Genomic DNA, 16856 nt, shown 5'->3' with positions numbered 1-16856 from the left:
GAAGATCCATTTAATAATAAATGAATATGTAGTTTTAATTATAATACCAGCTTGCATGTCTAAATTGCTGAGAAGTAGTACTGCACTTCATGGAGAGCTCAGTGGATCTACTTCAGGAAAGCTTATGACAACCAAGGCTTATCTTTCCGACTATGTGGCTTATCATAAGTAGTACCATAGGTTGAAATGGGAAGATACTGAGTTTGGAGTAATTAGGCAATGAGTGGCACATTGAACAGGGGTAGCAATGAGACAGTTTAGTACAGTGGTCACAGAAGATACCAATGTTTGTTATCATATTTGATCATCTGTGTTTATGGCCACAGAAATGAGAAAGTTACTACAGGGCAATGAAAAATGGTGCTTGACCAAACATAGTGTTCCTGATGCCTGAACCTCAGGCTTGATAGTCAAGTTAAAAGAGGTTATCTTTTAACTTATTACCATCACTGAAAATGCAATTTTTATAATCAAAACCCAGTCTATGCAAGACCCAAGACTTAGGATAACAAGAGACAGATGGTTATATGCAATGAATGAAATTTATTAGTGCAAGACGTTGAAACCTTCACATTAAGCAGGGAAAATCAGATCATCTACTTTGCCAGTGGGGTACCAGGAGAAAATTTTGACAGCCATGCTTTCATACCACATTCACCTAAAATTTTTACCTGGAAATAAACAGAAAGCAAAGAAGAAAGTTGAAGAGGCTCAAGGCAGCTCTACATAATTGTTAACAAACCAAGAAACCATGGAGGGCACTGTAGAAAGACAGGAGGGGAAATGCAAAGTGTGCTCAGGGAAATAACATCAAATAATGTATATTAGTGGAAACTCTTTCCAAATTCAAGTAAATAAACTCTGAGTGTATTCACTAATGTGTCTAAACTCAATAGCTCACTAGAACTCTCTATGATCAGAAGGGAGCACATTGGGTCCTGGCTCTGCATGGCTTAACTTCTGAAGATTTAGAATTGTGCCCTCTATTTTCCTTTTAATGGGAAAACCAGAAGAGACCCGGGACATAAGTGAATAAAAAGTATTGGAAACAGGAGGTTTGCAGGCTCCTGACAGGGCAAGCAAATTTGGTAGAAAAATACAGACTGGCAGTACTTTTTCCTGAAGGAGGTGGTCTCCAGCCTCCTTCCTCTCATCTGTGGGATTTTCATTTACCAACATTCCCCATATATTCAATAGAGATAATATCCATTTGTTATACAAACAATAACTTCTGCAAAGGCCCCAACAAGACTAGAGTTAGAGTTGAATCCTCCTTTTCTAGGGCCCTATTTTTCCTTGTTAAGATGTCACATAGTGTCACATCCCAAGTAGAACTCTACAAGGAGGTACCAATCCGAGACACTGTCTAAAACTGAATTCATATCAGCAGTGTATTTCTTAACCACCCTATCATTGATATCCTGTTTTGCCCCATCCCAACAGAACTTCAGGTCAACTTCATTTGTGACCTTGTGAGAGTGTAAAGCAAAATAAACATACCACTGCTCCTGCAATTTTAAGTCGGTCTAAATAGCTTATCTCGTCTACACAGTCCTTCACCAACAGTTTTGCATCAATAGCCTCTTGGGGTGGATCATAGCTCTTAAGGTTTTCTTCCAGGCTTTCCTTACTCCCTAGCAGGAAGAGCGTCATTTCTTTCAAAACGGGTTTACAGACCAGGCCGCCGTCACTAGCTAGAAAATGTAAGGAGAAAGAAAAAGAATTTATTTAATAAAAATTACATGTTTTGTTTTGTTTTCCAAACAGGATTTCTCTGTGTACACCTGTCTGTTATTGAACTCATCTGTAGACTAGGCTGGCCTTGAACTCACAGAGATCTGCCTGCTTCTGCCTACAAAGTGCTGGGATTAAAGGAATGAGCTATTGCCACCCACCTACTTTTAATTTTTAATTATTTTTCCATGAACCTGCAGACTTGAGATGCAAATTTAACAGAATATGCTAAATACTGCAGCCAGCTACTATGACTGTGTGATTTTCTGAATACTACAAAGCAAGGGACTGAAGGAAAATTATTGTGAGATTTCTTTGCTTCTGTAACTTAGTACACATCTACAACTCCACATAAAACCTTCAACAGAACATGTGTCCTGTCTATAGCATGCTCAGGAATAAAGTGGAAGCAGAAAATGAGGAAATGGCCAACCTGAGACAAATGCTATGTAAAAGAGCCAGTTTCTGACCCTATCAATGATATTCTGCTATGCTTGCAGTCAGAAGCCTACTACAACTGTCTTCTGAAAAACAGATGGAAACAGATGCAGAAATCCACAGCCAAACAAAAGACAGTGATGGGGAATCTTCTGAATGAGTTGGACACAGTGAACTGGAGGTATCAAGGACTCTACAAGAAACCCTACAGAGTCAACTAACCTGTGCTCATGGAGCCTCACAGACACTTAACCACCACCCAAAGAGCACTCACAGGCTGGACCTTTGCCTCCTACACATTTGTAGCAGATTTGCAGCTTGGCCCTCATGTGAATTCTTTGAAAATTGAAATACAGGCTCTGTCTGAATTTGTTGCCTGACATTTGATCCCTCTCCCCTTACTGGACTACATAGTTGGGCCTCAGTGGAAGAGGATGTGCTTAGATGGACTGTAACAGGATGTCCCAGGGTGGGATGATACTCAAGGGGGGATTCCCCTTCTCTGTGGAGAAGGTGGGGTGAGAAGGTAATGGACAGAAACATTTCTAAGGGTGAACTGAGAGGAGAGGAAGAAAGGGGAGGGGAGGGGCATCCCTGAATCACGATAGTAAGTAAATAATTTTTTTTTTTAAGTTTGAGATTTGACTACATCTTCTGTAGCATATTTTAGGAATCTTGGATAGTTTAGAATGACTCTTGGCATCATCCAACTTTACATAAATATTAGAATTATAATTTTACAAGACAGGAAAAGTAAAGTAAGAAGACTGCTTATGTATAGGTGACATTTAGAAAAATGACAGAATCATGTCATGGCATCAGGTACAGTTCAAGGTAAAAAGCTAAAGTACCACAGATCAACAGTTTTGCTGAACACCAGCGCAGGTCTTGGAATCTGAGAAAAGCTTTGCTTTTACACAGTGATGATCAGATTCACTTCTAGGGAGGCTGACACCTACCTTATGGATTCTAAATATCTATGATAAATGTCTGAGTAGAACTGCAGAAATCAACTTTCCCAATATTGATTCCACATTTCCCTCAAGAATCTTAAAACAAATAACAACAACAAACACCAAGTCTCCATAGATGGCCTTGGATGACCTTAGACCCAAGTTCCTTATGTTTAACATCACCTAGTTTGGATCACAGAAATGTGCCACCAGACAGTTTTCCCAAAGACACGTCAATATTATACTTAGGAGATTCCAAAACAGGGTCTGATGTGAGCTTTAAGCAAAATCCATCAGACTATAGGGAAATGTTGTAGGCTATATAGTATGAAGGGCTGCTAGGCAGACAGGAGGAGATGAAGAAAGGAAAAAGAGTAACTGCCTGTGAAACTTGGAGTTTTGGTTTTTGGTTTTTTTTTTTTTTTAAAGAATATGTAGGAATGTCCTGTTTACGTGCAAATGGGTTGTTTGTGGAAAAAATTCATGAATTTAAGAAAAGCATACATCTTACTGGTAATTACCACACTGTTTCTATCACAATTCTTGGTAGGACCACCAGGAAACTGAGAAGATGACACAGGCATTCAACTATATTCTTAGAGTATAGTTGAAATGTATTACTCACAGACTCAGAGTACATTGACAGAGTTAGGAACAGAAAGCTCTTTCAAGTCACCTTCCCAGATACAATAAAGGAAAATATGACACAGCAAATAGAAACCCTTTAAAAAAATAATTCCTGACCTTTGTTTATAATGGTCGTTTGAGTTGTGTCCATGCCCACACAGTCAAGTTCCCTAGATAGTTGAAAATTAGTTGAATATATCTGGAATTTTTTTGTTTTCTGGAAAGTTAATAAAAGAGATTGGGAGACGAGCCAGGCATGGTGGCACACGCCTTTAATCCTAGCACTCTGGAGGCAGAGGCATAGGCAAGCGGATTTCTGAGATTGGGGCCAGCCTGGTCTACAAAGTGAGTTCCAGGACAACCAGGGCTACACACAGAAACCCTGTATCGAAAAACCAAAAAAAAAAAAAAAAAAAAAAAAAAAAAAAAAAAAAAAACCAAAAAAAAAAGAAGAAGAAGAAAGGAAGAAAGAAAGAAAGAAAGAAAGAAAGAAAGAAAGAAAGAAAGAAAGAAAGAAAGAAAGAAAGAAAGAAAGAAAGAAAGAAAGAAAGAAAGAAAGAAAGAAAGAAAGAAAGAAAGAAAAAAAGAGAGAGAAAGAAAAAGAAAAGAGGTTGGGAGAAATTTTAGGTTATTGGTCTTTTCCTTACCTCAACCTTATTACACATGAACATACTAACTGGTCAAAGAGGCAAATGTACCAAGAGATATGGCTGCATTAATCATAAATACTACTTACCTGCATAGCAACGAAGAGCCAGACCGATCAGAAAAAGACACACGATTGGCCTCATGGTGCTCAGTTTGCTTTTACACTTAGCAAATAGTGAGCAAATGGACTACCAGGGCCCATGGGGCCAGGGATATTTATACATAGTGAGGATTATGGTTCTGCCCTTAGGCAAGGCAGGTCACAAAGTCTGGTTAGACCCTCCTTCTGCATCACCAAAAGCTAATCCCCTCCTCATCTACCCTTGGGCTGGAGACCAAAAGAATAGCCTCATGGGAAAACCAATGTTCCTTCAGGCAAAATTTCCCCTTTACCAGGAAGCAAGTGTGATAGTTCAGTTTACTTTTGAACTTTTCATTATTGTGCTTGAGTTCTCTCCTTCTCAACAGGCAGGGTGGCTTCTGACAACAGGGTGACATTCTCCAGGACACTGAACCTACAAATATTTGTCCTGAAAATGAGAGCTTTGCACTTGGACCCTGCCAAAACTCATACAACCTTCAGCACTGAACTATTCAAAATATCAGGAAGATCCCAAAGAAAAATCTCAATGCAAAAAGCAAAATAGACTCCAAATTAGTTCAGGAAAGAAATACTGAACACATGAAGTAAAAAATATAGAGCAAAAAGCATAGAAAACACTAGTAAAGCAAAGACACAGTTAGTCCAAACTGAGAACACACTAGAGAAATACTCATTTAGACTAATGTAGAGACAATGGACAAGACTGGAAGAAACTGACATGAAATGGGAGCCATTACTTGCTATACCCTAGAAAGAAAGCACAAAGGGTTGGCCTAGGCATGATCAAATTCATGACAAGAAATATAACACACAAGCAGGAGCCATTTCTGAGCATGAATTTTCTACCAAGATGGGCTCATAAAGAATTTTAAAAATCTGAACAGATTACATTGTGTTATTGGAATATAAATGTAACGAAAATTCCCATACCATGGATAACAAGGTCAGGACGAAATGGCTTTCCTACTGAGCTCTACTAAGCATTTAGAGAACTAAGAATGCTTATTGCTATTTCATTCCAAAGCTTCATGTTAGGGAATTTTTTTCTAAAACATTCTAAGGGGTCAGTATTTCTCTGATCAAACAGTCACATAAAAGTGCAAACAAACACACATGAGCACATGCAAGCACACACACATACACACACACACAAAGAGATGAAACCCACAAAAGTTCAGTATCCTTCATGAATGTACTTTCAAACATCATCATCATTTTTCAGTAGAGCTTTTTCACATCTTGATCAAGGATGCAGTATCTTAGTTTATTTAAAGGCCTTTACTTGTCTAGAGGTTGAAGATCCAGCCTTCGACAACCAGCTTGAGTACCCATGAAGGAAGGCTCATGTGTACTTTCTGGAGAAATCACATTTGTTCTTGGCAACTCATTCTGCTGATTGATAGGAAGAACAATGTCATTAGTAATCACACATGAAGCACAATGGTCTATAATCAGAGCACTCACCTACCTGATATTCTCTTATTCTCTTATTTTAACTCATTAGTGTGTCAGTCAACTATTCTTTTCTTGTTACTTGTTCCTGAAATGTGTCCCCTGTCCCTAACTGACCTAGGTTTTCAAACACAATATATTGTCTTGTCATTATCTACTCTCCTGTGTGCACATCCCCCGCCTTACTTGTCTTTGGGAGTAGCAACTGTCTTGAGCCCTGAACTCCTCCCAGTGATTAGTCTCATTGCTGATATCTTTGTTTTGGATTTTAAAAAAAAAATGTACAGTCATGCCACTATTTTTATTTTCATTTTAAGACATGTGCTATTAGCTAAAATTAACCATGAGCCATATATCACACTTTTTATATAAACTCTGAGCACAAAATATAATAAAATTCTTTATTTTATTTCTTTATTCCTTTTCTTTTTTCTTAATCATTCCATTTGTCTACATTTAAATTATATGCCCCTTCCCAGTTATTCCTCCACAAGTCCCCAATTCCACAACCTCTCTCCTCCCTCCCCTTTGCCTCTATGAGGATGCCATTAAACTTGTTCTTTAGCAACTTCTTAAATATATACAACATATGCTAACTGACCTCACCCCACACTGTCTGGTCTCTCTCACATGTGAGTTTCCTCTGCCTGTGTCTTGTGCTGTCATCCTTTCCTTTTGCATCCAGTAGTTTCAGAGTGTGGTGCTCTATGTTGGATCCACTTGGACTGAATTTTGTACAGGAAAAGGAAAGTTTCCTTGCAGATGACAAAATTTTATATAGAAAAGACTCAGAATACTACCAGAAACTCTTGACTCTAAAAAATCTTAAAACCCTTGTAAAACTCTGAAATCTGAAAATGATCCCCAAAGTAGCAGAATATAAAATTAATTCATAAATTCGGGAGCATTCCTATAATGACGATGTATTGGCTAGTACAAATAGTAGCTAATAGGCATAAAGTACAGGATATCCACATTACACTGCACAGTCCCAAAGAGGCTAAAGAAGAAGGAAGGCCCAAATGATGCTGCTTAAATTTCACTGAGAAAGCAGAATCAAATAGTCATAGGAGGTAGATGGAGGAAGAGAATTGGGCACGGGATAGGGGAGGAACAAGGAGAATGAATCGAAATTGGCAGCTGGTGGGGTGGACAGTGGGAGGCATCTCTAGGATGTGCAGAAACCCCTTGTAGGGGAGGCTCACAAGAGTGTATGGGGTGACTTTAGATGAGACTCATAGGACTGGGGATATGGACCCTTCCTTGGTCACCTCCTGTAGACAGGCAGGACCCCTACTACAGGGATAAGGACAACAACCTACACACAAAATTTTCAACCCAAAATTTGTACTGTCTACAAGAAATACAAAGACAAAGATTACTGAGGGAATGGCCAACCAATATCTGGCCCAACGCAAGACCCATCCCATGGGAAAGCACCAAACCATGATGCTATTAATGGTAGTCCATTATGTGTGGAGAAAGGAGCCTAGCATAACTGCCTTCGGAAAGGCTTCACCCAGAAGCTGAAACAGATGTAGATGCCTACAAACAAACATTGGACAGAGTTTGGGGAGTGTCTTAGTCAGGGTTTCTATTCCTGCACAAACATCATGACCAAGAAGCAAGTTGGGGAGGAAAGGGTTTATTTGGCTTACATTTCCATGCTGCTGTTCATCACCAAAGGAAGTCAGGACTGGAACTCAGACAGGTCAGAAAGCAGGAGCTGATGCAGAGGCCATGGAGGGATGTTCTTTACTGGCTTGCCTCCCCTGGCTTGCTCAGCCTACTCTCTTATAGAACCCAAGACTACCAGCCCAGAGATGGTCCCACCCACAAGGGGCCTTTCCCCCTTGATCACTAATTGAGAAAATGTCTTACAGTTGGATCTCATGGAGGCATTTCCTCAACTGAAGCTCCTTTAACTCCAGCTGTGTCAAGTTGACACAAAAATAGCCAGTACAATTGACCCCTTGTCAACTTGACACACAAACACATCACTAGTAAACCTCAACTCTTACATTCTTATTCATCCCCAAGATCTAAATAACTTTAAAAGTCCCACAGTCTTTACATATTCTTAAATTTTCAATCTCTTTAAAATATACATCTCTTTTAAAATCCAAAGTCTCTTTACAATTAAAAGTCTCTTAACTGTGGGTTCCACTAAAACAGTTTCTTCCTTCAAGAGGGAAAATATCAGGGCACAGTCACAATCAAAGCAAAAATCAATCTCCAACCGTCCAACGTCTGGGATCCAACTCACGATCTTCTGGGCTCCTCCAAGGGCTTGGGTCACTTCTCCAGCCATGCCCTTTGTAGCACACACGTCATCCTCTGGGCTCCAGATGCCTGTATTCCACTGCTGCTGCTGCTCTTGGTGGTCATCTCATGGTACTGGCATCTCCAAAACACTGCATGACCCCTTCAGTCCTGGGCCTTCAATTGCAACTGAGGCTGCACCTTCACCAATGGCCTTCCATGGCCTCTCACAGTGCCGAGCCTCAGCTCCTCTGCATGACCCCTTCATGCCTTCAAAACCAGTACCACCTGGGTGACCCTTACACATTACCAAGTCCCGCTGCAGAAGGAGTACAACCTTGCCTATCTCTGGAACACAGCCTCTTTGTGCTTTCAGAAAACACTTCCCAGAAGATGTCACCTCAACGATGCTGGTCTCTTCTTAATCACCGCTAATTTCTTAGCTCCAGCTAACCAGCATCAATAGTCCCAGTAATGCAAAGTTTTTGCTTTAGTAGTTCTGATATCTTGTTAATCACAGCTGATTCTTCAGCCCCAGCTAACCAGAACTACAAAATCTTCACAATCAAAACAGCAATGGCCCTGAAAAGAGTCTTTAATTTTCCCTCTGAAATTTCACAAACCAGACCTCCATCTTCTGCACTGTTCTCAACATTATCTTCCAAGCTCCTACACAACATCTGACAGAGCACTTAACAACGAATGGATCTTCAAGTCCAAAGTTCCAAAGTCCTTCCACAGTCCTCCCCAAAACATGGTCAGGTTGTCACAGGAATACCCCACTCCGCTGGTACCAATTTGTTTTAGTCAGGGTTTCTATTCCTGCACAAACATCATGACCAAGAAGCAAGTTGGGGAGGAAAGGGTTTATTCGGCTTACACTTCCATGCTGCTGTTCATCACCAAAGGAAGTCAGGACTGGAACTCAGACAGGTCAGAAAGCAGGAGCTGATGCAGAGGCCATGGAGGGATGTTCTTTACTGGCTTGCCTCCCCTGGCTTGCTCAGCCTACTCTCTTATAGAACCCAAGACTACCAGCCCAGAGATGGTCCCACCCACAAGGGGCCTTTCCCCCTTGATCACTAATTGAGAAAATGCCTTACAGTTGGATCTCATGGAGGCATTTCCTCAACTGAAGCTCCTTTAACTCCAGCTGTGTCAAGTTGACACAAAAATAGCCAGTACAGGGAGTCTTATGAACCATTTGGGGAAAAGATTGAGGGACCCAGAATGGAATGGAACTCCACAGGAAGACCAACAGAGTCAAATAACCCGGACCCTTGGGAAATCTCAGAGACTGAACCACTAGCTGAAGAGCACACACTGAATGGACCATTGCACAGTGCAGCTCAGTCCTCATATGGGTTCCCCAACAACTGCAATGGGCGAATTCCTTTTCTCTTACTGGGCTGCCTTATCTGGCCTCAGTGGAAAGGATGAGCCTTGCAAACACTTGATGTATCATGGTGGGGGATACACAGGAGGGCCTTCTATCCTCTCATAGGAGAAAAGAATGTGGCGATTGGGGTGGGACTTGTGACAGAGGGACTGGCAGGAGAGGGGCAGCAATCAATATTTTAAATAAATAAATAAATACATAAATAAATAAATAATCACACAGTGAAATTAAACAGGCCCAAAATTTATACTGTATTTAAATACAGTTAGAACTGCCATTCTGAAACTGTAGAGCTTCAAACAGGATTTTACACTTTCTCTATCAACTATTATTTCAAACTCTTGTCCACCACAGAAAATGGAACAACTCCAACAGTGTTAAAACTAGAAACGGAATCAGCTTCCTATTAATTTTCAAGAGTCAAGTGTCCCTTACCTACATTCAGTCTTTCCACAACCCCTAGTACTGATCCTTTCATGTTCACTTGTCTCTTGTTTTTCATTTTCAATATATCTAGGAATATTTAAGGAATTTATATTTTAATGAGTCATTTCAGTAATTGGAACATATTTCTAATTTTAAGAACTACAGTCAAAGGATGTGTAATTCACCCATGAAAGCAAATAAGACAGTGGAATTTTGAAGAAAAGTGTGTTTTAATGAATTATTACAGTACGTAGAACCCATTTCTAAGAGATACAGTTGACGGGTGTATAATTCACACATTAGAATATACAATATCATGGTTTTAAAATAATATCTTGAAACAAAATTAACTAATGAAGTGAAAGCCTTCTTCAATAGAAAATTAAAGACACTAAGTCACAAAAGTAAGGCAATTTGGAAGACCATAAATGTTCATGGATTGGAAATACTAATGTTTTAAATGGCCATTTTACCAAGGCAATCTATAGACTTAATGAAGTTTCTATTGGAATTTTAATGAAAAGTTTCACACAAACAACATCAGGGACAATCTTACATTGGAATCAGAATCAAAAACTCCTACAGTAACTCAATCAATCTTTAGCAAAAAGAACAATGCAGGAGATGCTACAATACATGAGTTGAAATTAGAGCATATAGCCATATCAGTAAAAATAGCATGATACTAATGTAAAGCAAACAGTAGATCATTGGTTCTCAACCTTCCTAATGTTATGACCCTTTAATAAAGTTCCTCAAGTTCTTGTAATCCCAAACTAAAATTTGTTTCAGTACTGCTTCGTACCTACAAATTTTCTGCTTTTATGAGTCATAATTTAAATATCTAATTTGCAGGATGTTTGATGTGCATCTCCTGTAAAAGTGTCACTCAACTCACAAAGGGCCTGCAACCCATAGACTGAAAACCACTGCTGTAGATCAATGGTACTGAATAGAAGGTCCAGAAAGAAGTCCATTTAACTTCAGTCACTTGTGTCTTTAAGTTTTTCTATTGTCTAATTTAATTTTTCAGAGCTGCACAGATGAATGCTGTATCAGGTCATTCCCATCCCTCCTTCTCACCCTACAACTATTCCTGTGCTCCCCAAAGTCTCTAAAATTCATGACTTTTTCTTCTTTATTATTAGTTCTGCACTCATATATAAATATGCATTGACAAGGATTACAAAATTACCCATTGAGCTACATACAAAATATTCAACAAATGATGCTAAAACCTGCACGATCACTGGATGGTTGGAGCTTAATGACCTTTCATTTTCAATGCATACTTGACCACTATATACTAAATTCTCATCCTGTTAAGTAACCCTGGTAGTGTCACACTCCAGAGACTCACAGAGACATTGAGTTTTAGAAGTAGGACTGATATCTGCCTCTTCTAAAGTTTCAACTTTCCCTACCTTCTGCTTCCAAAGGAAGATGGTGATGAACCTCATCATATGTTCAGTGGAAACTTTGTTAAAGTTAGGTTGTGCACTCATGATTAATGATGCAATTATTTGCTAACCATCTATTCTATCACCATAATGTAAACACAGTGCTGTATGAGACACATCCTGATTATCAGACACTGAGATATTGAGTAGAGGTCTTCAGAGAGAACCAAGGACTTGTGTGATAAAGATGTCACTGGAAATTAAAGAGACAAGAGAAGATGCTGGCATGGCCTATCTTTGGTGTAGAAAAGGGAAGGAATAAGATGTTTCTGCTCCAAGTGAATACAGCTGAGCAAGAAGGAGGGACATCTGTATGAAAAAGTCTCATGTAGAAAGCAGTTGTGCATCTACAAGGAGATCAAAAGGAACAGTACTGGAACCAAAGCCACAGGATCCGTCTGAGCCATAATATCAACTTATCTGAGAGTGAAACCAAAGAGGAATAAAGTGTTTATTCCACACTCTGGATCCAGAGACCTATCTTCACACCCTGGTCATGACAATTACCGTTGGTGTCATCAGGATGTTTATCTGAATTTTTTTTCTCTCCAACTCTTGTACCTTCAGTGCTATGATATACCCACCACAGAGACTGGTTGTGCTGTTTCTAATTTTAATCAAGAAGTTCATGTTCATGTTTTTATGTATAATGTCATTCATTCTGTGTCTTCTTTTATTCTTCCAAGTGCCCTGTATAGTGGAATAAATTTTATTCTTTTCTGCATGCAATGCTACATGCATGTAAATATTAAAGGAGTCTTACAGTAGTGAATGCTATTTACTAGGTAGTATATGAAATTTCCATCATGCTTTGTTGAATATTTATTGTTAATTTTTCATTGACAAATATTCATTGTACCTACTTCTGGGTATCATGAAAATTCTCTTTTCAGTCTAACATATTGTCTTAGTCAGGGTTTATATTCCTGCACAAACATCATGATCAAGAAGCAAGTTGGGGAGGAAAGGGTTTATTTGGCTTACACTTCCATACTGTTGTTCATCACCAAGGAAGTCAGGACTGGAACTCAAGCAGGTCAGAAAGCAGGAGCTGATACAGAAGCCATGGAAGTCTGTTCTTTACTGGCTTGCTTCTCCTGGCTTGCTCAGCCTGCTCTCTTATAGAACCAAGACTACCAGCCCAGAGATGGTCCCACCCACAAGGGGCCTTTACCCCTTGATCACTAATTGAGAAAATGCCTTACAGTTGGATCTCACGTAGAAATTTCCTCAACTGAAGCTCCTTTCTCTGTGATAACTCCCGCTGTGTCAAGTTGACACAAAACTAGCCAGTACACATATGCTTTGGTATCTTCACTTTCTATTCTGTCCTAACTGTTCCCTTCTCTTCCCTATGCAGGCTTGTGGCTTTATATATCGATATAAAATCTAGGGCCAAAAAAGAGGAGAAATCATGGCCCCTTTGTCCTTATGAATATTTTTTGTCTAACCAAATGTACCCATTGTCAAGCAAATGACATATTTAATTTTACTTTAGGTCTGAACAAAATATCATTTTGGATGCATACTGCATTTTCATTATCCAAACATCTCTTGATTTATACTCAAGATCATTGCATAGCTACATTATTGCTATAAATATTTTCATGAATATTTCCTTGGTGTATTGACTCAGAGTATTTTATTCATATATTCATAGGTGATATGTTAAGCCATATAGTGAGCCTTTTATAATATCCTCCACACCAACTTTAATGGTGTTTAGATTCTCACCATCAGAGTATAAGCTTCCCTTTTTAACCTACACTCTCACTAATATTTGTGCTCATTTATTTTCTTGTTGATGGCATTTCTGGATTGTCAGGGAATCACAGAAAATTTAATCTGCATTTCCCCGGTATTTTAAATGTTGAACCTGTTTTTAAACACTTATTGAATATTTGTAGATCATTTATGTAGAACAGACTATAGTCCATTTATTGAATGGACAACTTGTTTTTCTGGTGTCTATTTTCTGTAGCTCTATCTATGCTTGATGTAGACCTGATGTAGATTCTAAAGATCAAACAAAGTTCTCCAGGCTTACATATCAAATGGCTTTACCTGCTGTGCCATTTCCTGGGTCATAGTATTTTACCATTTTTATTTTTAAATTTTGTGCGTTAAAAAAATTAATTTGTTTGTACCTTTAAATTTTTCTTTGTTTGGCAATTTCACACATGTATACAATGTGTTTTGATCATATAAACCTGTATTAGCCTTTCAACTCTTCCCAGACTTTCCCACCTATCCACCCAACTTCATGCCTTCTTTTCTTGAGCTACTGAGTCCAATCAGTGTTGTCCTTATGTGCATGTGTGCAGGGGCATCCACTGACACATGGAAAAAATACATGTGGCCAATTGTTGAAGAAAACTGACTCTCACTCTACCTCCATTCCCTTCAATTGTCAAAGGTCCTCAGCTTCATAAGCCCCTCTGCCATCTATGTTAGCAATTTGGCTGGTTTCACCTTATACTTCATGTGTAGGCAACCCACAGCCACTGTGAATTCATATATGCAAAGTCTCTTATGTATTCAGAAGACACTGTTTCACAACACTCCTCCTTGAACTCTTGCTCTTAAGGTATCTCCACACCTTCTTCCACAGTGTTCCATAAGCCATGGGGGACACCAGGACGTTTATGTAGGCCAGGGCAATCCAGAGATACTTCTCGTGTACTCTGACCAGCAGTGAGTGTCTATGTGATTCCCATTTGCTACAAGATGAAGCTTCTCTGAAAGGAGTTGAGAATATCACTAGTCTGTGGATAGAGAGATAAGTAATTAAAAGGCAGTTGATAATCTTTCTATTAAAATAACAAAACAACAGTAATAGGTTCTTGCTTAGTGTTCATGACCTCCTAGGCTACAGGTTTACAGTACCATGCATAAGTTCAATCAGAAAGCTATTGCTACGCCCATAACATTCACACCATACCGGCATCAATGGTATATCCTGCCAGGTCAGTCACTTGTAGCTTTCAGAGTTTGTGGCTGAGTAAAACCATTGATGATTTTATTTTACTAGGCAGGTTCTATAGCAACTTCTGCTGTTATGGATAACAGTATCCACTAGAGAGGAATTTCTCATATCATAACTAGCTTCAATGCTCATGCCCAGTGTGTGGTGTCTTTAGCAAAGGAGTCTTACCATCGAATACTTATGGGTAGCTAAAAGCAATGAGGACAGTCTGTTTTATTTTGGGGCTCTATGAGACTTCTTTGACAAACAACTCAAAGGCAGAGATCCTGAACCTGGCAATGTAATTTGTATATGATAATCATAAATTCCCCATATAGAGAGGCTTCATTCAAACTCTTGTTTTATATGCATATGTGGAAGCTTCTCAACAACCAAATTTTCATGTGGCTTTTTTAATAAATATACTTAGTGTTGACTATCTCTGCTCTATTCCATCTTCTTTTTCACATTCCCAAACCTCTCCCAACCTAAACCTTTCCCCACAGTATTCCTCTTCCTCTCTTCATGCACCATATTCTGCTAACCTCCTTCCCTTCAGAGTCTCCTAACAATGGCCTCTTTGCACTTGGCTAATTTCTAAAGTTACTTCAAGTTAATCACACATATCTAAAAATTTAAAGCTAAGATGTACATAAGAAAGAGCACATGAGATTGTCTTTGGGGGTTTCTCCTCCCTACATATGATTTTTTCCAGATACACTCATTTACATGCAAATTTCAAAAATGTATTCTTCATTGCATCAAATAAAATTTAATTTAATTATTCCACACTCTTAATATTCAGTCATTTTCTCATGCACATCTGGGCTATTTCCATTTCCTAGCTATTGTGAATAGAGCAGCAATGAGTTGGCAATGTAGTAGGTTATAGAGAACTTCCAGTCTATATGCCAAGGAGTGGTATATCTCAGTCATAGAGTAGGCTTATTTATAGATTTATGGGGCACCTTTACATTGACTTTCATAATACTTACACCAGTTTGTATTTCTGCTGCCAAGGTACAAGTATTGACCGTTTTCACATTCTTGCCAGAATTTCATTTCATTTCATTTCTTGATGACAACCATTTGACAACGGTGAGATGAATTTCAAAGTAGTTTTCATCTGCAGAGTTCATGCTAAGCTGTTTCTACAGCCCAGGTCAATTCTTATTTACACTAAAATGATGGCATTATTTAATGTCAGGATTATTTCTGATATCTTTCTTTGCATCGTTCAGAGCAGAATATGTCAAGATCAAAGTTTGTTTGAGATGAAAGAAAGGAGCCATGTGAATACCTATGTGTGTGCTTTCATTCTGAGTTCATGACCTTCAGTCAAATTCAAGCAAGGACTTTAACGGTGAATAGGCACACTGTGTTCATTCCCAGGACATAATAATGATGTACATAATGCCTCAGACCTTAAATAACTCATCTTGTCATCTGCTGGTGTCCCTGTTAGGGCCTTCTCTTTTATGTCAAAAACATGTCACATGCGGTACAGGTGTCTAGAGTAGAGAGATTAAACTTCCTCTGGTTTTCATGACTCCTGTGGGTGCCTTGTCTCTGAGGAATCAAAAGACAATAACTTGGTCCAGAAAGGGCACATTAGCAGAATCAGGGTACCAAATATGACAGAGTAGCATTACTCTTGGCCCTCAGCCTGCACTAAATACTCTTCAGCATTCCTCAGTATCTCCGCATAATAGGGCAACTAGGTGCATTCAGGATGGTGTATGCTCACCAAATGTCCACATCATGGAATAAGTATTTACAGGCCAACTTCTAGAGTAAAGCATTATCTGATTGGAAATTTCTCAGGGTGGTACTTTGAAGAAACTCGTGGTCTAGGTGATGCAAGAGAAAATTACATTTATGTGTACATTGCTTTATGGAAGACTTAAGAAATAGTCTCATTAGCAGATTTTGACAACTGAAATACTTCTCGTTCTTATTAGAGGGAGAAAATACGAAAGACATTGAATAAAGCAACTTGTTTATTTATAGATAACAAGCTACATGAAAAGAGAAATTTTCTGATTGAAATATTCTTTGAAAAATATTTTTTCTTTAAAATTTTAAATCTTATTATCAAGAATCTTGCACATTAAATAAATATTCTTTAAGTGTTTGCAATTAGAGGTTATTCAGATACCCCTGATGTATAGCATTTATAAACAACAAAAAATGAGATTTCCATCTTTTCTGTCCTTCTATATATTCTCCCTCCTGTACAAGGCAAGATCAACTGCAGACACAAATATGCAACCCTTAAAGTCTTAGGGTCTTTTGAAGTCCAGAAATGGGGTGGGATATACATTCATAGAATAGTGAATTCAGAAGAGGGCCCAGGACTTGGACATATCTTTGTAGGAAGTTAGACGTT

At 38.8% G+C, this 16856-nt stretch overlaps 1 protein-coding gene across 1 annotated transcript; it reads right to left on the bottom strand.

Annotated features, from left to right (window-relative positions):
• Positions 1-543: 543 nt before the first annotated feature.
• Positions 544-4779, bottom strand: LOC110288294 (secretoglobin family 1D member 4-like). Its single transcript, XM_021154682.3, has 3 exons — positions 4489-4779; positions 1501-1694; positions 544-671 (listed from the first exon to the last, which is right to left on the bottom strand). Exons 1-3 carry the CDS (start codon positions 4541-4543, stop codon positions 597-599), a joined length of 324 nt encoding a protein of 107 aa, XP_021010341.1. The 5' UTR covers positions 4544-4779; the 3' UTR covers positions 544-596.
• Between the last annotated feature and the right edge of the window lie 12077 nt (positions 4780-16856).

The sequence above is a fragment of the Mus caroli genome, unplaced genomic scaffold, assembly GCF_978045245.1.
Source record: "Mus caroli unplaced genomic scaffold, Mus_caroli_1 scaffold_20, whole genome shotgun sequence".
In the NCBI taxonomy this organism is placed as follows: Eukaryota; Metazoa; Chordata; class Mammalia; order Rodentia; family Muridae; genus Mus; species Mus caroli.
Note: the sequence above shows the minus strand (reverse complement) of the source record. Positions and strands in the feature narration are given on the sequence as shown.